This window comes from Rhipicephalus microplus, unplaced genomic scaffold (assembly GCF_043290135.1).
Source record: "Rhipicephalus microplus isolate Deutch F79 unplaced genomic scaffold, USDA_Rmic scaffold_48, whole genome shotgun sequence".
Taxonomy (NCBI): Eukaryota; Metazoa; Arthropoda; class Arachnida; order Ixodida; family Ixodidae; genus Rhipicephalus; species Rhipicephalus microplus.
In genome coordinates, this window is record NW_027464621.1 from 1,906,556 (window position 1) to 1,927,858 (window position 21,303).

At 44.2% G+C, this 21,303-nt stretch overlaps 1 protein-coding gene across 13 annotated transcripts in view; it reads left to right on the plus strand.

Moving 5' to 3' along the window:
* Positions 1–21,303, plus strand: part of LOC142788229 (zinc finger MYM-type protein 1-like) — a 37,419-nt gene continuing 16,116 nt past the window's right edge. Inside the window, exons 1-6 of one of the 13 annotated variants that reach the window (XR_012889302.1) lie at positions 7,960–8,326; positions 8,663–8,788; positions 9,007–9,147; positions 9,228–9,269; positions 20,892–21,032; positions 21,113–21,154. Coding sequence is in view for 3 of the 13 variants with exons in the window: in XM_075884812.1 (XP_075740927.1) it covers positions 2,533–5,013 (2,481 nt within the window). In the remaining 10 variants the exon portion in view is untranslated. The other 12 variants (XR_012889304.1, XR_012889303.1, XM_075884812.1 and 9 more) reach the window with 12 other exon arrangements.

The following is a 21,303-nucleotide window of genomic DNA, read 5'->3' on the forward strand; positions in this document are numbered from 1 at the left end:
TAACAAGCTCGTGCGAGATCCTCTTTTCGAGGCGCGCCTTCCCCTCACACACCACCACCGCAGAGAATAAGCTTCGCCCTGCTGGGGCAACGAGCGCTGGGGAACCTTAGACAGGGTGCACGTGCAGTGGCGTAGCCAGGGGGTGGCACATTAGGCCTGTGACCCCCCTCCCTCCAAATATGCCATCGCATACAGGGCACAAAACAAAACGACGCTCGACCACGTCTGCCTGGCCGGCCCCAACTTCGGATCCAGGTAGTATCCCCCCCCCCCCCTCACCTTAAACAAATTTCTGCCTGCGTGCCTGTGCACGTGTGGCCATAAGCAGGCTAGAACACAGGAGCAGCAAGCAGCGTGGGCTCAAAACCGTAGACGTTCATATACGGAGCCGGTTTCGATACCTTTTCATGTGAAGTTTAACCTTGGACATAGGGAGATCCCAGCCGCCCACGTACGTTTCTTTGCATATTCTGCAGGTGCAGTTGGGAGTACAATGGAACGCCAGAGCGTGCGTACGCCGGCGGCTGGGGGTCCCTGGCACTAAATCTAGAACACACAACACGCGATATGCGTGTCGTCTTTAGGCGATGCCAAAGCGGCACGTAAAAAAAACAAAACTGGACAAACTGCCGTGGTATTCCATTCGTTTGCTAGCTCTCGCGGTGTAAGACACACACTTTTTTCTTATTTTCTTACTCTGTGCTCGCTCCCAAGCAGTGTTCGTGTCACGCATAGGCATACGCAGGGTTCCCCTTCAGGAGGGGCGAAGGTTCGTCGCAGTGCCACCCCTCCCTCTTATGTCAATGCATGGGGCTGACTTGGCGCTCCCCCCCAGTCGCAGCCTCTATTATATCAATGTGCAGACCTGACTGCGCCCCCCCTGCCCCCCGTCGTGAAAGAGAAGACCCGAGAAGTTTGTCCGGCGACGTCAACGCTTCTCTGCCGGAAAAAGCGTACAGCCTCCGCTCCCTTTGGTTCCCGCGTATACTTGTGAAGCGCGCGCTGCACGTGAAACAACCCTAGTTCCGCCATGTCAACGCGACAAAGAAGAGGGAATCATAGCTGTGTCGTCAACTGTGACAATGGCCATGTAAACACGAAGGGGTCGACTTCAACATTCCCAAACAGAAAAAGCAGGCGACAAGCATGGATCGCAACAGTGCGCCGAGACAAGTAAATTTTTTTATAAAAATGAGCACGTGCACGATGCATTTAACCTGACAGGAGTTTATTCCTGCGTCACCACTCCTCTAAGCTTTTGAGTTACATGGAGAAACATATCTGCATCTTAAAAGCGCAAATTGCCATATTACTTTCAACTTGCATCTTTTCAGCACTGTCAAAAAATTGCGAAGGCATGTTTATGCTGCTACTGTTATTCGATATTGTAGTAGTTGAAGTTGTGTACACATGTGGTATTTGTGATGTGTGATTATATATTTTTTGTATCTAAGCAGCGCCGATTGAAGAATGTGGTTGCCAAAAGCTTCGACAATGATTTGTAGCAGCCATTTTGTGGAAAACTGCAAAATGACTCAAGCGAGCACACTTCTTATGTACTGACGATAGTTCCAGCGGCTTACAGGAAACGGGCATCTCACGCAGAAACGGCGCAGAGGTATGATAAGCAGCGAAGCGCATAACTGACTATGCATTTTAAAGCATTCTCTTTAGACTGTTGATTCCAAAATTTACGCTCAGCGAAAATTTGTTCCGCGCACGTGCAATTATCAAGTAAAGCTAGAATAAAAGGGTATTTATCATAAACGTGACCCCTTCATACCACCACGTTTTAAGGGTAAGATTGGAACGCGGTTAGTAACAAGGACATTTGTCTATGCAACAAGCGCGCCCGCCCTGTCTATGTGTTTTCTTCATTTGCAGTATGGTCGTGATTTTGGCGCGAAATTGACTATTTAATTGAGACATGTACCAACTAGCCTAACAACGAGTACAACAAGCGCATTGCTCTTTGGATACCTTTCATTAAATGTAATAATGATTCAAGCAACGGACTACGCACAATGTTTGATAAATAAATTTCCATACATAGCTATCTCCGTGCAGTTCTCGTATGACATATTTCTGTGCACACCAGATGGTCGCAATCGCTAGTTTTTTTTTAATGAGGCATTTTGCCATCGCACATGTTTTTATAGAGTTTGATTATGGCGTTGTCTGCTACCACTTGCTCCGCATCTGCTACATGGCTGAGCAGATCGCTGACCTTTCACCAAATTGCTGCCACGAAAAAAATCTTAAATTACGGCGATCTTAAACGCGACAAAAGCGTGTACATCCTAAACGCGCGCGAGGCGAAACTCTCAAAAACACGTGCAGAACGCGTGTAGCGTGGGAGCAAAGGAACAGGTTTTTTAAAGACAGGTTGAAGGGAACATCGGAGAGGTCAACATTCTTGTAACGAGTTTTGCCCCCCCATTCAACGGCAGCGGCCGACCCCGCAGCGCCCTCTACGGCGTGGGTCTCCCCTGCCATCCCTCCAACGTTCAGTCTACATTGGCTTGTCTCAGTATGTCACAGAAAAGGTCTATTGCCGACTTTTTTTCGCCTTCGAGCAAGCGGGCCAAGCAAAAAGCTGTCTCCCCCGAGCTTTTTGCTTCCACAGCAGAAGATTCGGAGACGCTTCAGGAACAAGAAAATGCTCAGTGCTTTGTTTCAATTCCGCTTGAAGAGACTGTGCGTAGCATCGCGTCTGACGATGCTTGCCCGTCCTCGTCAGGGCACATGGACCGCGAATGTGATGACCTTTCCGCATCGTGTGCAGCAAGACATCAACCTGATTCTGCGACAGAATTCACCGCCTCTGATGTGGATGTCGACCACGCAGGCCAGTTGGACATTTCGAAATTCAAGACAGAGCAACCCACACAGCCAATACTGAACCCATTTCCATCTAAGAAGTACGGCAAATTGAGCAGAAGCTTCAACTCAAACTGGTACCGCCTATTTCCTTGGTTGGAGTACAGCGCGCAGGCTGACGCAGCTTTCTGTTTCCCTTGCAGAATGTTTTCAACTGGTGACAATGAGAAATCTGCATTTGTCAATGGTGGATACAGTAATTGGAAAAATGCCCTAGAAAGAGACGGTGGCTTCAGGAAGCACGAAAACTCACTCGTGCATAAGACTTGCCAGGCATCGTGGGTTTCCTTCACGCAGATGAAGGCGGGAGGACAAAGCAGGTCGGTTGCAACACATCTCAGCGACACGTACTCCAGGGAGGTGCAGGAAAATCGCCTCTATATAGCAAGAGTTGCCGATATATTGCGATTTACTGCCGTTCAGGGAATCTCTCAGAGGGGCCACGATGAAAGTGCCAGAAGTGAAAACAAAGGAAACTTCGTTGAGCTCTTGAACTTGTTTGCTAAATATGACGACATTATAGGAAAGAAACTGAATGGTGGAGCAGCGAATGCGAAGTACGTTCATCACTCGATACAAGACCAGATCCTCGAAATTCTCAGCCACATCACATTAACAAGTATAAAGGAAGAGATGAAAAGCTCCCAGTGCTTTGCACTTATCGTCGATGAAACCAAGGATCTAAGTAAGACGGAACAGTTTTCAGTGGTAGTAAGGTACTACCTCAATGGGGCTGTCTTTGAGAGGTTCCTTGGATTCCGCAACGCTGAGCAATTGGATGCTAAGTCGCTCCTGAGCTACGTCAAGGAAACGCTGAATCGCTGCGGCATTGATTCTCAACTGTGCATTGCTCAAACATACGATGGTGCAAGTGTCATGAGCGGTACGTCACGAGGCGTCCAGGCACTATTCAGGCAGGAAGTGCCGCAGGCAGTGTACGTACACTGCATGAACCACCGTCTCAATCTTGTCATCGTGGATGTCTGCAAGGCGATAAAACCGGTGAGGGATTTTTTCTCTCTTTTGGAAAGCCTTTATGTATTCCTAAGTGGATCTGCAGTTCACTCCCTCTATGTAGATGTTCAAAAAAGGTTGTCTTTGCCTGTGACCGAGCTGCAGCGTCTCAGCGATACACGATGGGCCTGCCAGATAACGGCTTGCACAGCTGCCATGAAAAGCTTTCCTGCCATTCTTGTATGCCTCAGCGAAGTCATCGCTACAAACAGCAGGCGGGCAACGGAAGCCGGGGGTCTGCTGGAGCAAATGAACTTCTCTTTTCTTTTCCATTTAAGGCTATTCACCAAGCTACTCAGCCGCCTTAAGGTTTTTTCGGACATACTACAAAGTAAAGACTGCAACCTTAGTCAGGCATGCCTCATGGCGCACACTGTCATTGACGAGTTATCCGAAATCAGAAATTCGCAGAGCGCGTTTGGCACTGTGTGGGAGCAAACCTGCACTATTTCTGAGGAGAACGGGGTCCCCCAAAGGGAAAAGCGGAGAACGAAGCGCCTTCCGCTCCATTTAGAGCAGTTTGTATTAAGTGAAGGACGGCCCGTTGAAGAAGAGTCTCCAGAGTCAAAAGAAACTTTCAGAGTCAAAGTTTTTCTGCCCGTTTTGAACCACCTCATTGTGGAACTGACTAGGCGATTTGCGGAAAATAATGACGTACTCTGCGGAGTCAGCGCCCTCCACCCTCAAAGTGAGAATTTTATGGACGTCTCCTTGCTCAAGCCTTTCGCTGAGCACTATGCATGCGACATCAACAGCGTTGAAGTTGAATGCAAGTTGGTAATTAAACTTCTTCAGCGCATCGAAGCCGAAAGAAAGTGCAAGATAGAAACATTGCTGCAATTGGTCACCGTCTTGGAAGAGTATAAGTTAGCCTTTCACGAACTGCACAAGCTAAGTGTTATCGCCGTGACGATACCGGCATCATCATCTTCTTGCGAGCGCACATTTTCGTGCCTTCGAAGACTGAAGACTTATCTTCGCAGCAAAATGACTAACAACCGTCTGAGCGACCTAGCTGTGCTTGCGGTAGAACGGTCTCTAGCCAATAAGATAGACCTTCAGCGTGTTGTTGACATGTTCGATGCTGCACACAATAATCGGCGTATACGTCTGCACTAGTATGCCGGTAAATGAAACTCTATAGTACCTTTGCGGCACTTTCATAAGAAAAATGTTCGGGCACGGAAACCCGCTTCGCCATCGAATAATTCCGCCCGTTTTTTCTCGCTTTCAAACAAACTGCAAAAGGTGCCCCGCTTGTCTGAGGCCACGTCGGTGCCCCGCTTGTGTGGTGAACAGTGCATAGTAGGAGAGCTGACACGTTTGTGAAAACTGGTGTACTGTTTAGTCAGATGTGAAATGACTTACCTGCCTATGCGTGATCCAGTTTTACAAATCTATGCCCTTCATTTGTTTATTCTTTTGCTACATTGCTTCTTTTTTCTTTTCCCATTTCCAACGTTTAGCAACACCAGCAGGTGCAAGAACAGCCTTTTAACATTTTGTAATCTGGCGCATCATTACGAAACTTGGAATTGATATGAACATTACTTAGTGGTGTTAGTTATCTCTGATGCTCTGAAATGACTCTTTCGAAGCTATATTGTGATCTAGTTAACACGTGTTATTTTGTTGCTGCTGGTTACCAAGCTTAATTTCTTTTATTTGGTACTGCATTTTGTATATCGGTTGTTTGACAAACTGTATCAATTTTCATTTTACTAGCAATACAACTGCTGTGTAAACATGCTAAATATTAAGTTGTATCCTACTGCGTTGCTCGAATATCTTACTTACACTGGTGTGTTTAGAACCTGGGCCTTTAGCCCAGCCAAACGGTTTCAGCCACCGACTAATTGGTGTCCTCTTGTGTTTTCGGAAGATTGTGGTGAAAGATTGTGGTATTTCGTGACTAAGCAGCACTTGCGTGCAGCAAATGAAACAGTTGCAGGTGAGCTAATAGATAGCTATCCTTGGCGAGATTGCAGTGAACTGCGCATAGCAGTAGATACAGCTACAGTGTACTAGACAGCAAAGACAGCGAAGCAGCATAGCGGCGTCAAACCGGTCGACGCTGATGACGTAGCTGACGTCGTGACACGCAGGCTTGACAAGTTCTAGGAGGCGTTGCTTCGGCTCGACTTCTCCCAGAGGCTTGGCTGGCTACCTCCGACTACATCACAGCTGCGCCCATTTTCTCAAGTTGCTATCGTTCTGGTAATATTATCAAGGAAGCTATAGATCAGCTGTTTTTCGCCCAGCTAATCCCATTCTAACCCGTATAAAGCTAGCGCCTAGGTGATTTCTTTTGTAAGAGTTGATTTAGATCAAGAGAAAATCTTTCAGATAATATATTACGTTGAACTCACCTAAGCAGAACAATACGCATGTTTATTGACGTGTTGAGCTACTGAACGAAGTGTAGGTGACATGTAACAGGACATATCGTAGACTTCCATCGAAGAAGTTGGGCGTTTATAAAAGAAGAAAAGGGGAAGAGAGTAAGACAGTGAAAATACAACGCATAAGCTCCCTACTTGCTTGCCCCCCTGGAGGAACTCACTTTTCGTGGTTGCCCCCCCCCAGTAAAAACATCCTGGCGCCGCCCCTGCACGGACCTCTTGCATGCGAGGCGGACATGCAAGAGGTCCGTGGTTCAAATCCCGGTGCCGCACAGTTCCCAACCGGATTAAAAAAAAAAAAGGTCTTTAGTGATGTGATAAACTGAAGGAATTCATCTGCAGATGTGGAATGAAGATAAAAAAAAATGAGTACACCGTGGTATATTGCGTAAATACCTGGGGATTGCTGCGTATCCGCAGATGCGCATAAATGCTCACTGAACGTGGCGGCCACTCTTACAGGGTCGGTATACATTTCGTCAACTTGCTTTATTTTCATTGTGGGCTCTAAGCGGTTTTTCATGTTCAAAAATTTTTTAATGATTTCCCAGCAGCGTCTCGTGTTAACTGTGTGTTTTACAATTAGATTCCGGTAGTAATTGCGCTTAGCACGCCTAAGTAAGGAAGATAATGTTGCTGAGTATTTGTGAAAGCGGCATTTTAATGCAAGGTTATAAGGCTGCGACTTTAGTTTCTTATGAAGGTTATTCTTTTTATTAATGGACTTCAACAACGAGTTGCTTATCCATGGATTTCTAGGGGAACGATACCACTTTGTGACAGTAGTGGAAGTGGTGCATGCATCTATACCTGAAGCTATTACTTCTGAGAAAGACTCAAAAGCCTTTTCTGCGCAGTCTAGATTAGTCACCGATCTCCAGTCTACTGTGCTAATTATTTGCACAAACTTGTCCGTGTCGAATCGGCGTTTCGTAAAGATGTTACTGGCCTTGGAATTTTCGGAGCCCAAAATGAAAAATACGGGATTATGGTCTGCCGAACACCTGATAATTTTCTGTAAAGGGCAAGCAGAGTTTTGCAAAGCACTGGGGTTTAAGGACAGCCAGGGCAAAATAGACTAGAGATATATCGCACTCCTAAGCAGGATATTGCCAAGGAAAGGATCTATGATAATACTCGAGGTAGTTCTCTACTGTTTGAGGCCAGGACCAGGACTTATCGGGCCAAAGACGAAGAGGTAGACACGGTATGCAGTGCGTGTGGAGAGGGGTAGGAAACTGCCGAACACCTGATAATGTTCTGTAAAGGGCGCGCACAGTTTTGCAAAGCACTGGGGTTTAAGGACAGCCGGAGCAAAATAAACTTTAGACGGCTAGAAATAAAGAGGAGGAGGTTATCTGATTGGTGGCTACAATTAAGGCACGAGTTAAAACTAAATCCTTCACTGCATAGTACCAGTCTTCAACTTCTCTATTTGAAGGAAAAACAAGAAAAGATAAATCTAGTTGGTTGGTGACTAAGTAATATTGCTATTTAGCGCAAGCTACCGGCCGATCTAATTTAAAGAGTTCAACCATACTTATCCATCCATCATAACAGCACAGCACATCCATCTATTTATTCATCAATGAGCAGTGTTGTCGTTTAAGAGCTGCGCGCGGCTCTGCACTGCCAAAAGGGCCCAGATTTTTCGGTGAATTTTTTAAATTCTTAGTTTCACTTGTACAGTTATAATGGTTTGATTTTTTTCTTCATTATAGCTTCAGTTGCTACAGGGTGTTACGAAAAGTCACGAAAGTTATGAAGTAAAGAAAAAGAAGTTTGACAGCGAGCGTATTAGACCGCCTACTAGACCGGCACGCTCCCTGTCAAATTTCTTCTTAACTTCACACACGCACTGTCGTTCTGCAGTAGCTCGTGGTGCACGTGCAGCTGTTATCATCACTATGGCTCCTAGGAAAATGGGATTGTTCTACTTTTTAATGCGAGAACTACAGAACGAGCGTAGAGAACGCAACTTCACTTGCACTCTAGAAACAGTCTGAGCAGAGGCTGGAGAGATGTGAAAGGTATGCCGGCACTTTTCTCTATACCCGCAGATTTCGCGTTTTCTATATGTCTTGCCGACGGCATTGTTCACACGAAGGGTTTGTTCATTGCGCGTCAAACAGAACGGCACTGTCCGCGACGTTGCTCTTGGCGCGAGCCTCGCCGCATTCTTTTCTGTCACGAGCAGTTTCCAAACATGAACACGGAGGTTCTACGCTCGTCATGCGTTACTGTGGGTCTTCCTACTTTCCGTACGGCCTTAGAAGTCCTCTGATGTCAATGCCTTGAATGGTGCTCCACCGTTCAGTGCTGTCGTTTCTACTTTTATGAGCTCTAACAGACCTCCAACTTTGCAGTCGTTGATGCAAGAGGAGAAAGCCCGTTACGACTCCATGGCGAATCATTACAAGGAAAAGCAAGTGGGATCCTTGGAGAACTACTTCACGTCTGATGGGCGTAGCATTACAGTGATTCAACACGCTGTCTGGCTCTTTTTACGCATCTCATTCATTTCATCACGCGAGGAGTTGCTTTGCATGTAGCGCTGCATGCGTCGTTTTGCGACATATCTTGTCCCTGTCAGTGCAGCTTACAGGAGCAACGTTGCCATTGTTACTGATCTTTTTTGTCGTGCTGCTCGACTAGAATTTGGACAATTTAACCCCTCCCTGACTTGCCTCTCTCTCTTTTTGCCATATAGAAATCAAGAAATTTTCGTTTTACATTCTGGCAGCCAACATTGTCAGTGGGCAAGGAACATGTCACCCCTTATAAATTGGACTCGCTGTGTATGTAATTCAACAAGGATTCATCCGTGCATATCATAAATTAAACGACCCAGGTATGAAGCTTGTCTTTTTTCATTTGCACGAGACTGTTGATTACCATTTTGGATATTAAGTGCCGGTAACCCATTTTCAGGTACCATACCACTTGGTTTTGCGAGTGCTGCAAAAGGCCACAGTAAGTGCCCCGTCATTTTTGTGATGTTTGGATTGACAATGAAAGAATTGTTCCTAGAGAGCGTTTTAGCAGTCTGAAATGGTGCACATGTGCTTCTGCATATTTCACGGCGTCGTGTTTACTGCAGTGAGTAAGCATGCAGTAAACGTGGTTCTAAGAACTGCGGAAAACTTTGTAAAGTAATTAATTTTGTTTTGCCTCCTGTATCCCAGAACCGTTTGTCTCATAATAGGCCAGTGCTTATTTGAGCAAGATAACTTTAAAAACCATAAAGCTATGCAACATTTTTTAACGTTCCAGCAGGCATGCATTTAAGGTCTGTAGGTTCCACAGCAGTGCCGTGAAAAGTTGTCCTCGAGTATAGTTGTGCTGACTAGTGGCTAAGAAGATACCATGAGCTTTGGATGAACTGAACCACCTGCATAATCAGTGAGTGCTTGTTCAGTTAGCTTATTTTGCTGCACATGCTGCTCAATATAATCACTCTGCTGAGGACGCTACCACGTTCGACTAGGCATTCAACATGCTGCTTTCATTGAGTCCTAACTTAGCTGTTTTTTTTTTTATTCAAAGTGAATGCAACCGAAAAAGAAACTGCTGAATATTTCGAGCCTGAGATTTCTTTCTACTCGTGCCTCAATAGAAGGCGAATGACTTTGTGATAAATGGATATTTTTAGTCAAATTTCATAAACACGAATTAGTGAAACATACGTCAGTCTATATATTACAGCATTATTACTCTTGCAATAGAATATCAAGTATCGTGGAATAGTGACATGTAAATTGGATGCACTTACAAATGCTCATAGGTTACACATGAGGGGCTTTCGTGTCCCTCGGGGTGGATGGGACTAGAACACTGTCAGTTGGCATGCATAATGCGGGTCCTTGAAATCACTGAAAACCCACAAATTCGAAAGATTCATTTTCAAGGCCTTGAAAGTTTTCTTGAGTTTTCGCAAGCCATGAAAACCCTCGAATTCCCCCCCCCCCCCCCTTTATTTTAAAGATAATGTCCCATACTTCATGGCCCATTACTTGTGATGCCATAAATTTAGCAGGTGGCCATCACATAAGATTTTAAACATAAATAGATTCTGCATGGAACCAACATCGTGCATTTCCGGAAATTCGTAAAAGATAGGAGCAGAGGATAAAAAAGAGAAAAAGAAATGTTGCATGCAGGAGGAGGTCGGAATGTTCTCAAAATAACGTGGCTGATAGCCCTACTTAGGAATTGATATTACATGTAAGTCAAAGGTGTCTTTACAGAGGTACTTATGCATTTATTATGCATTGCCTCAGCAACAGCAATGAATTGCAAAATTATGTTAGGAATGGCAAACAGCTCGAAACTTGCAGCGCATACCTCAAGCAGAAATAACGCACGAAATTAGCATATGCAGAACGAGCGCAGACAAACAACTGTCACACTCGAAACTTAGAGCACGCTGTTCAAACAGAAAGAAAAATGCACGATCAAGCAGAAAGAAAGACGCATTAAAGGAGCGCACAAGTATACGCAGGACAAGAGCGAACAACTGTAGTAATAATTCGTGCATCTCGAGTCAGCAGCGTGCTCCTTTCGTAAAAGCGGCCTTAGCAGCGTGCGAAGTGAACTGTGTCCTTTCTCTAATGACAAGTCCGATGAGCGCTCGCGTAGGAGAGACCACTCTCTCTCCTTGTAGGCAGGGTTTCATGGAGGGGACGACCTTCATAGAGCGCCCAACGAGAGCCCATTGTGCTGTCTCGCCACTGATGTAGAAAATGCGCTAAAGTTTCGAAGCCCTGAGGGCAACCGAACGGCGTATGTGGTGTGCACTCTACGCAGGGCACGCCACGTGGTGTAGTGGTTATAGTTGCGCGCTGAAAACCTAGAGGTTACTGGTTCGATTCCGCATGACAGATGCTTGCCTTCTAGTTTGTTTTTTTTCAATCTCTTAGTAAATATTTTTCAACGTCACGAAGTGATGGAAGTACGCTAGCAGAGCATTGGTACACCCTGGCATTTTCGTGGTAAAAAGAAAGAAAAAAAAGCTTGAAGCCGTCAAGTAATTATCAGCTACCGCAGACTCATATGCAGAAAAAGCACAGAGAAACGGCGACCTGACGGGCATCATCAAGTCAAACATTCTTAGGAGGAGTGCCAAGACCAAGCAGCGGGAAATAGTTATATGGATATGAAAATTCAAAAAAAAAGCAACAACAAGATAAAGGCATTGGGTCCCAAGTCTAAGCAGACTTTGAGAGAGGCAGCGAGCAAAACAATAATCACTCCTGAAGTCCCCGATGGATGGAAACTTAGCAGGATGAGCATGATCTAAAAAGGAAAGGGGGACAAAGCTGACACAAACAACTACCGTCTTGTAACAGTGACACCAGTGGTCTACAGGCTGGCAATGCAGATTATGAAGGAGAGACTGCAGGCCTGGATAGAGGATGACGGGGTGCTGGGGGAACTAGAGAATGGGTTTCAGAAACACAGGAGGTTGGAATACAATCCATTATCAATGACGCAGTGCATCGAAATAGCAGAAAAGGAACACAGGTCCTTTCAGCTAGCATTTTTGGATATCAAGGGAGGGTAAGACAGCATGGTTCAAGAGGACTTCTGGGGAATACTGGACACACTAGGTGTGGGAGAAGGAGTCGCTAATTCTTTAAAGGATATCTATAAAAGTAACAAGATAGTTATAAAATGGTAAAAACAGGCATCCTAGCTTACAGAGATAAAAGGGGGGCTTAGGCAGGGGTGTCCTCTGTCACCCTTGTTATTCGTGTTGTACCTACAAGGATTAGAGGCCAAACTATAGGGGAGTGGACTTGGCCTCAAGCTCTATTTCATCAAACAAGAAAAACTCATTGCACAGGCACTACCAGCTTTACGTACGCAGATGATAAAGTACTACTCACCGAGAACAAGGAAGATTTGCAGAGATTGATGAACATCTACGGTAATAAGGTTGACAGGTTAGATTTCAGATTCAGTAAAGAAAAATCAGCAGTCACGATTTTTAATAGTAATGAAGGTGGTGAGCTTAGGATACAGAAGGTCACCCAAGAGATAAGAGATAAATACAAATATCTCTGGGCGTATGGATAAGCAATGGGACAGAGTACCTAAGGGAACATGAAATATGCGTAATGACCAAAGGTAACAGAAATGCAGCGGTGATGAAAACTAGCGCACTGTGGAATTACAATAGGTATGATGTTGTGAGAGGAATATATGTGAAAAGGCGTGATAGTTCCTGGTTCAACTTTCGGCAATGCGGTCTTGAGCATGAGATTAGAGGTAAAAGCAAGATTCGAAATTCATCAACGTGGAATAGGCAGGCTCGCTTTAGAAGCTCACGGGAATACACATAATCGGGCAGTACAAGGTGACATGGGATGGACATCATTTGAGGGCAGGGAAGCTAACAGCAAGATAAATTTTGAGAAGCGATTGAGAGAAATGGGGGAGGAGCATTAAACTAGGAAGGTTTTCAGGTACTTTTACAAGAGGAATGTCGATACCAAATCCAGGAAGAGAACCAGAAAGTTGACGGGTAAGTACTTGGAAAAGTGCAGGGGGCCAAATAAAAAAAAAAGTATCGGTTAAGAAGAAGGTGTAGGAAACGGAGACCGGCATGTGGAGAACTGGCATGATTAAAAAGTTCGCACATCTATCGAACTCCTAAGCAGGATACTGTCAAGGAGGATCTACGATAATACTCGGGGTAGTTCTCTACTGTTTGAGGCCAGGACCAGGATTTATCGGGCCAAAGACGAAGAGGTAGACACAGTATGCAGTGCGTGTAGAGAGGAAAAAGAAAGTGCCGAACACCTGATAATGTTCTGTAAAGGGCGCGCAGAGTTTTTCAAAGCACTGGGGTTTAAGTACAGCCAGGGCAAAATAGACTAGAGATCTATCGAACTCCTAAGCAGGATATTGCCAAGGAAAGGATCTATGATAATACTTGGGGTAGTTCTCTACTGATTGAGGCCAGGACCAGGACTTATTGGGCCAGAGACGAAGAGGTAGACACGATATGCAGTGCGTGTGGAGAGGGGAAGGAAAGTCAAGTCAAGTTTATTAAATAGTTCAGTTGAGTTACATGGTTAGTGTTATTACAGCAGGAGGTCCCAAAGTTTTAGAAAAACTGACAGGGGGACCTCCTACGTCTACATGGATGGGGTAATTAGAAAAAATACAGCAATAGTATACGGACGTGTGAGTAATAATGAATAATCTTGATTAACAATAAAAATATGATCAATACACAACATAATGGTAATACTCACTATTGAAAAATAACAAGCAAATAGTCAAAAGCAAGTGAAGACAAAAAACAATATTAATGAACTCTACGTGACAAATGCAACATGTTTCATTATCAGTGTTATCAATTATACAAAGGCAAATTGAAGTAGTGAAATAGCACAGAACTGTGGAGAGCTATTAACAGTTAATTACACAAATCGGATGAGCTGATTAATTCCTGAACGTAATATTTCTTACTGCGCAAAGTGGAAATATGGATGTTATGCGATGATTTCAATTCGAAAGGCAATGAATTACAAATGGCTATGCTAGTAAATAAGTTTGAGAACTTGCCGTAGTTTTTCCTTACGGCCGGCAAAAGAAGATTACTGCACTGGGAAAACTGGGTGATGTTACCATTAGTCAAGTGACGATGATCAATGCATGCAATAAATATGTCATGCGTGATGAGTCTAAAGGCGACAATGGACATTCTATGACATAATAATATTCTCAATGGGAGTATGTTAAGCTGAGGAAAGAACGAGCTGCAGGAGAAGTAAAATGGGCTTAAAGTCATTAATCTAACTGCTTGATTCTGAAGTCGCTGTAAACGTTCGATGTGCGTGAAATATGTGTTGGCCCAAGATGATACGCAATACGAAATATGGCTATGAATATAATCAAAATACAAAGTACGTATGATGTGAAGCGGAAAATAAGTTCGTGTCTTGATGATAACGTGAATACCAAATTCAATCTTTTTAACGAGTGATGCTGCATGTTAATGAAATTTTAGTTCGCTATCTAAGATGACGCCAAGAAACCGCGCTTCACTGGAAACGTTTATGACGATATTACCAATGTGAAGGGAAGGTTGTATGTCAAGTGAAATGCGCGGGGAATGGAACAACATTAACACAGTTTTAGTAGCATTGATCTGAAGATAAATGGCCTGGCACCATAAGGTTATGTTATGTAAATCTGTGGTGAGGTCAGACTGGAGTGAAGAAACTGATTTAGATGACTGAAAGATGGTTGTGTCGTCAGCGTAAAGTATGCACTTGGTCCTTGTAAGAGTGGTAGGTATATCATTAATAAACATCAAAAATAAAAGTGGGCCTAAAATTGATCCCTGTGGAACACCAACGTTAATTAACTTAAGCGTTGAAAGATGGCCATTAACATGAACCATTTGAGACTGGTTACTGAGGTAGCTCTTAACAAAACTTAGTGGCGGACCAGACATACCAAATGATTCTGGTTAGTAGAACGTGATGATTTATAGTGTCAAAAGCCTTCGTCAAATCGATAAACACAGATCCCACAAGTAACCCTTTATCAATAGCTTGTTTAATTTCCTCCTTTAAGGTAATTATTGCCAGCTCAGTTGAATATCCTTGACGGAATCCGAATCGTTGTGGAGATAAAAGATTAAATTTTTTCAGATAACGCATTAATCTAATGTGGAATAACTTTTCCATTACCTTACCGAAGAAAAGCAGGATACAGATTGGCCTATAATTCTGTACAAAAGTCTTATCACCCTTCTTAAAAACTGGAACTATTTTTCCAGCCTTAAGGCAGCTCGGAAACACACCCGCTGAAAACAGCTTGTTAATAATTACTGCCAAAGGTGGTGATATTAAGTTTGAAACTAGTTTTACTTTAAAAGGATCAATATTATCTAAACCAGCACTTGTGGTCTTTCATCATCATCATCATCATCATCATCATCATCAGCCTGACTACGTCCACTGCAAGACAAAGGCCTCTCCCAAGATCCGCCAGTTAACCTGGTCCTGTGCTTGCTGCTGCCAATTTATACCCGCAAACTTCTTAATCTCATCTGACCACCTAACCTTCTGTCTCCCCCTAACCCGCTTCCCTTCTCTGGGAATCCAGTTATAGTTACCCTTAATGACAAGCGGTTATCCTGTCTACGCGCTACATGCCCGGCCCATGTCCATTTCCTCTTCTTTATTTCAACTATGATATCCTTAACCCCCGTTTGTCCCCTGATCCACTCTGCTCTCTTCTTGTCTCTTAAGGTTACACCTACCATTTTTCTTTCCATTGCTCGCTGCGTCGTCTTCAATTTAAGCTGAACCCTCTTTGTAAGTCTCCAGGTTTCTGCTTCGTAGCTAAGTACCGGCAAGATACAGCTGTTATATACCTTCCTCTTGAGGGATAGTGGCAATCTACCTGTCATAATTTGAGAGTGCTTGCCGAATGTGCTCCATCCCATTCTTATTCTTCTAGTTACTTCAATCTCGTGGCTAGGCTCTGCGGTTATTACCTGCCCTAAGTAGACATAGTCTTTTACAACTTCAAGTGCACTATTACCTATCTCGAAGCGCTGCTCCTTTCCGAGGTTGTCGTACATTACTTTCGTTTTCTGCAGATTAATTTTAAGACCCACCTTTTTGCTCTCCTTGTCTAACTCCGTAATCATGAGTTGTAATTCGTCCCCTGAGTTACTCAGCAATGCGATGTCATCGGTGAAGCGCAAGTTACTAAGGTATGCTCCATTAACTCTTATCCCTAACTGTTCTCATTCTAGATTTCTGAAAACCTCCTGTAGGCACGCGATAAATAGCATTGGGGAGATTGTGTCCCTCTGTCTTACACCCTTCTTGATTGGCATTCTGTTGCTTTCTTTATGAAGCACTATGGTAGCAGTTGATCCCCTTTAGATTTCTTCCAGAATGTTTATATATACTTCATCTACGCCCTGATTCCACAGTGTCTGCATGACGGCTGATATTTCTACTGAATCAAACGCCTTCTCGTAATCTATGAAGGCTATGTATAGTGGTTGGTTATACTCTGAGCATTTCTCTATTACCTGATTGATAGTATGAATGTGGTCAATTGTTGAGTAGCCTGTTCGAAATCCTGCTTGTTCCTTTGGTTGATTGAATTCTAATGTTTTCTTTACTCTGTTAGCAATTACCTTTGTAAATAGCTTGTATACTACAGAGAGCAAGCTGATTGGCCTGTAATTCTTCAAGTCCTTGTTATCTCCTTTCTTATGTATTAAGATGACGTTAGCGTTCTTCCAAGATTCTGGTACCCTTCCCGTCAGGAGACACCTCGTAAACAGGGTGGCTAGTTTTTCTAACACAATCTGTCCTCCATCTTTCAGCAGGTCGGATGTTACCTGATCCTCACCAGCAGCTTTGCCTCTTTGCATGCTCTCCAAAGCTTTTCTCACTTCTTCTATCATTACTGGTGGGGTGTCATCTGGGTTACTGCTATAGTTCTTATAGTATTAAGGTCGTGGTTGTCTCCGCTACTGTACAGATCTCTGTAAAACTCCTCTGCTATTTTAACTATCCTATCCATATTCGTAGTTATTTTGCCTTCTTTGTCCCTTAGTGCATACATCCGACTTTTGCCTATCCCAAGTTTCCTCTTCACTGCTTTGACGCTTCCTCCGTTTTTCAGAGCGTGTTCAATTCTCTCCATGTTATACCTTCTTACATCGCATACTTTACGTCTATTAATCAACTTCGAAAGCTCTGCCAGTTCTATTTTGTCTGTTGTACTTGACACTTTCATGATTTGACGCTTCTTAATTAGGTTCTTCGTTTCCTGGGAAAGCTTGCCAGTGTCCTGTCTAACTACCCTGCCTCCAACTTCCACTGCACACTCCGTAATGATACTCGTCAGATTATCATTAATTGTATCTACGCTAAGGTTGGTTTCCTCAGTAAGAGCCGAGTACCTGTTCTGCAGCGACACTCTGAATTCCTGTACTTTCCCCCTCAGTGCTAGCTCATTGATTGGCTTCTTGCGTATTAGTTTCTGTCGTTCCTTCTTCAAGTCTAGGCGAATTCGAGACCGTATCATTCTATGGTCACTGCATCGTACCTTGCCAACCACTTCCACATCCTGCACGATTCCTGGGTGTGCAGTCATTATAAAGTCTATTTCGTTCTTATTTTCGCCATCAGGGCTCCTCCATGTCCACTTGCGGTTTTCTCGTTTTCTGTAGAAGGTATTCGAAATCCGCAAATTATTGCGTTCTGCGAATTCTACTAGTAGCTCTCCTCTGGCGTTTCTAGTGGCGATGCCATAATCTCCTACTGCCTGTTCTCCAACCTGCTTCTTCCCTACCTTTGCATTAAAGTCGCCCATCACTATAGTATACTGTGTTTTTACCCTACTCATTGCCGATTCCACGTCTTCATAGAAGCTTTCATCTGAAGCGTCATCATGGCTGGATGTAGGCGCGTAAGCCTGTACTACCTTCATCTTGTATCTTTTATTCAGTTTAATTACAATACCTACCACCCTTTCATTAATGCTATAGTATTCCTCTATGCTGCCAGCTATGTTTCTGTAAATTAGGAACCCCACTCCCAGTTCTCTTCTGTCTGCCAGGCTCCGATGGCAAAGGACGTGCCCATTCTGTAGCACCGTATAGGCCTCACCTGTCCTCCTAACCTCACTGAGCCCTATTATATCCCATTTAACACCCTCCAGCTCCTCGAATAGTACAGCTAGACTTCCCTCACCAGATAAGGTTCTAGCGTTAAATGTTGCCAAGTTCAGGTTCCAATGGCGGCCTGTCAGAATCCAGAGATTCTTAGCACCCTCTGCTGCGTTGGAGATCTGACCGCCGCCGTGGTCAGTTGCTTCGCAGCTGCTTGGGACTGAGGGCCGTGAGTTATTTGACGTATGCATGTGGGAGGTAGTGGCCAGATACTGCAACAGGGTGGCCAATCCTCCTCTGGTGAGGGAGGGCGTTCCCGGCGGTGGTTACCGGTGAGGCCGCACCCCAGGCCTCTTAATGCAGTTCCATCAACACGCGGGTTTTTTTTTTTTTTAATCCGGTTGGGAACTGGGCAGCACCGGGATTTGAACCACGGACCTCTTGCATGCGAGGCGGACATGCAAGAGGTCCGTGGTTCAAATCCCGGTGCCGCACAGTTCCCAACCGGATTAAAAAAAAAAAGGTCTTTAGTGATGTGATAAACTGAAGGAATTCATCTGCAGACGTGGAATGAAGATAAAAAAAATGAGTACACCGTGGTATATTGCGTAAATACCTGGTGATTGCTGCGTATCCGCAGATGCGCATAAATGCTCACTGAACGTGGCGGCCACTCTTACAGGGTCGGTATTTCATTTCGTCTACTTGCTTTATTTTTATTGTGGGCTCTAAGCGGTTTTTTATGTTCAAAACTTCTTTAATGATTTCCCAGCAGCGTCTCGTGTTAACTATGTTTTTTACAATGAGATTCCGGTAGTAATTGCGCTTAGCACGCCTAAGTAAGGAAGATAATGTTGCTGAGTATTTGTGAAAGCGGCATTTTAATGCAAGGTTATAAGGCTGCGACTTTAGTTTCTTATGAAGGTTATTCTTTTTATTAATGGACTTCAACAACGAGTTGCTTATCCATGGATTTCTAGGGGAACGATACCACTTTGTGACAGTAGTGGAAGTGGTGCATGCATCTATACCTGAAGCTATTACTTCTGAGAAAGACTCAAAAGCCTTTTCTGCGCAGTCTAGATTAGTCACCGATCTCCAGTCTACTGTGCTAATTATTTGCACAAACTTGTCCGTGTCGAATCGGCGTTTCGTAAAGATGTTACTGGCCTTGGTATTTTCGGAGCCCAAAATGAAAAATACGGGATTATGGTCTGCCGAACACCTGATAATGTTCTGTAAAGGGCGCGCAGAGTTTTGCAAAACACTGGGGTTTAAGGACAGCCAGGGTAAAATAGACTAGAGATATATCGCACTCCTAAGCAGGATATTGCCAAGGAAAGGATCTATGATAATACTCGAGGTAGTTCTCTACTGTTTGAGGCCAGGACCAGGACTTATCGGGCCAAAGACGAAGAGGTAGACACGGTATGCAGTGCGTGTGGAGAGGGGTAGGAAACTGCCGAACACCTGATAATGTTCTGTAAAGGGCGCGCACAGTTTTGCAAAGCACTGGGGTTTAAGGACAGCCGGAGCAAAATAAACTTTAGACGGCTAGAAATAAAGAGGAGGAGGTTATCTGATTGGTGGCTACAATTAAGGCACGAGTTAAACCTAAATCCTTCACTGCAAAGTACCAGTCTTCAACTTCTCTATTTGAAGGAAAAACAAAAAAAGATAAATCTAGTTGGTTGGTGACTAAGTAATATTGCTATTTAGCGCAAGCTACCGGCCGATCTAATTTAAAGAATTCAACCATACTTATCCATCCATCATAACAGCACAGCACATCCATCTATTCATTCATCAATGAGCAGTGTTGTCGTTTAAGAGCTGCGCGCGGCTCTGCACTGCCAAAAGGGCCCAGATTTTTCGGTGAATTTTTGAAATTCTTAGTTTCACTTGTACAGTTATAATGGTTTGATTTTTTTCTTCATTATAGCTTCAGTTGCTACAGGGTGTTACGAAAAGTCACGAAAGTTATGAAGTAAAGAAAAAGAAGTTTGACAGCGAGCGTATTAGACCGCCTACTAGACCGGCACGCTCCCTGTCAAATTTCTTCTTAACTTCACACACGCACTGTCGTTCTGCAGTAGCTCGTGGTGCACGTGCAGCTATTATCATCACTATGGCTCCTAGGAAAATGGGATTGTTCTACTTTTTAATGCGAGAACTACAGAACGAGCGTAGAGAACGCAACTTCACTTGCACTCTAGAAACAGTCCGAGCAGAGGCTGGAGAGATGTGAAAGGTATGCCGGCACTTTTCTCTATACCCGCGGATTTCGCGTTTTCTATATGTCTTGCCGACGGCATTGTTCACACGAAGGGTTTGTTCATTGCGCATCAAACAGAACGGCACTGTCCGCGACGTTGCTCTTGGCGCGAGCCTCGCCGCATTCTTTTCTGTCACGAGCAGTTTCCAAACATGAACACGGAGGTTCTACGCTCGTCATGCATTGCTGTGGGTCTTCCTACTTTCCGTACGGCTTTAGAAGTCCTCTGATGTCAATGCCTTGAATGGTGCTCCACCGTTCAGTGCTGTCGTTTCTACTTTTATGAGCTCTAACAGACCTCCAACTTTGCAGTCGTTGATGCAAGAGGAGAAAGCCCATTACGACTCCATGGCGAATCATTACAAGGAAAAGCAAGTGGGATCCTTGGAGAACTACTTCACGTCTGATGGGCGTAGCATTACAGTGATTCAACACGCTGTCTGGCTCTTTTTTTACGCATCTCATTCATTTCATCACGCGAGGAGTTGCTTTGCATGTAGCGTTGCATGCGTCGTTTTGCGACATATCTTGTACCTGTCAGTGCAGCTTACAGGAGCAACGTTGCCATTGTTACTGATCTTTTTTGTCGTGCTGCTCGACTAGAATTTGGACAACTTAACCCCTCCCTGACTTGCCTCTCTCTCTTTTTGCCATATAGAAATCAAGAAATTTTCGTTTTACATTCTGGCAACCAACATTGTCAGTGGGCAAGGAACATGTCACCCCTTATAAATTGGACTCGCTGTGTATGGAGTTCAACAAGGATTCATCCGTGCATATCATAAATTAAACGACCCAGGTATGAAGCTTGCCTTTTTTCATTTGCACGAGACTGTTGATTACCATTTTGGATATTAAGTGCCGGTAACCCATTTTCAGGTACCATACCACTTGGTTTTGCGAGTGCTGCAAAAGGCCACAGTAAGTGCCCCGTCATTTTTGTGATGTTTGGATTGACAATGAAAGAATTGTTCCTAGAGAGCGTTTTAGCAGTCTGAAATGGTGCACTTGTGCTTCTGCATATTTCACGGCGTCGTGTTTACTGCAGTGAGTAAGCATGCAGTAAACGT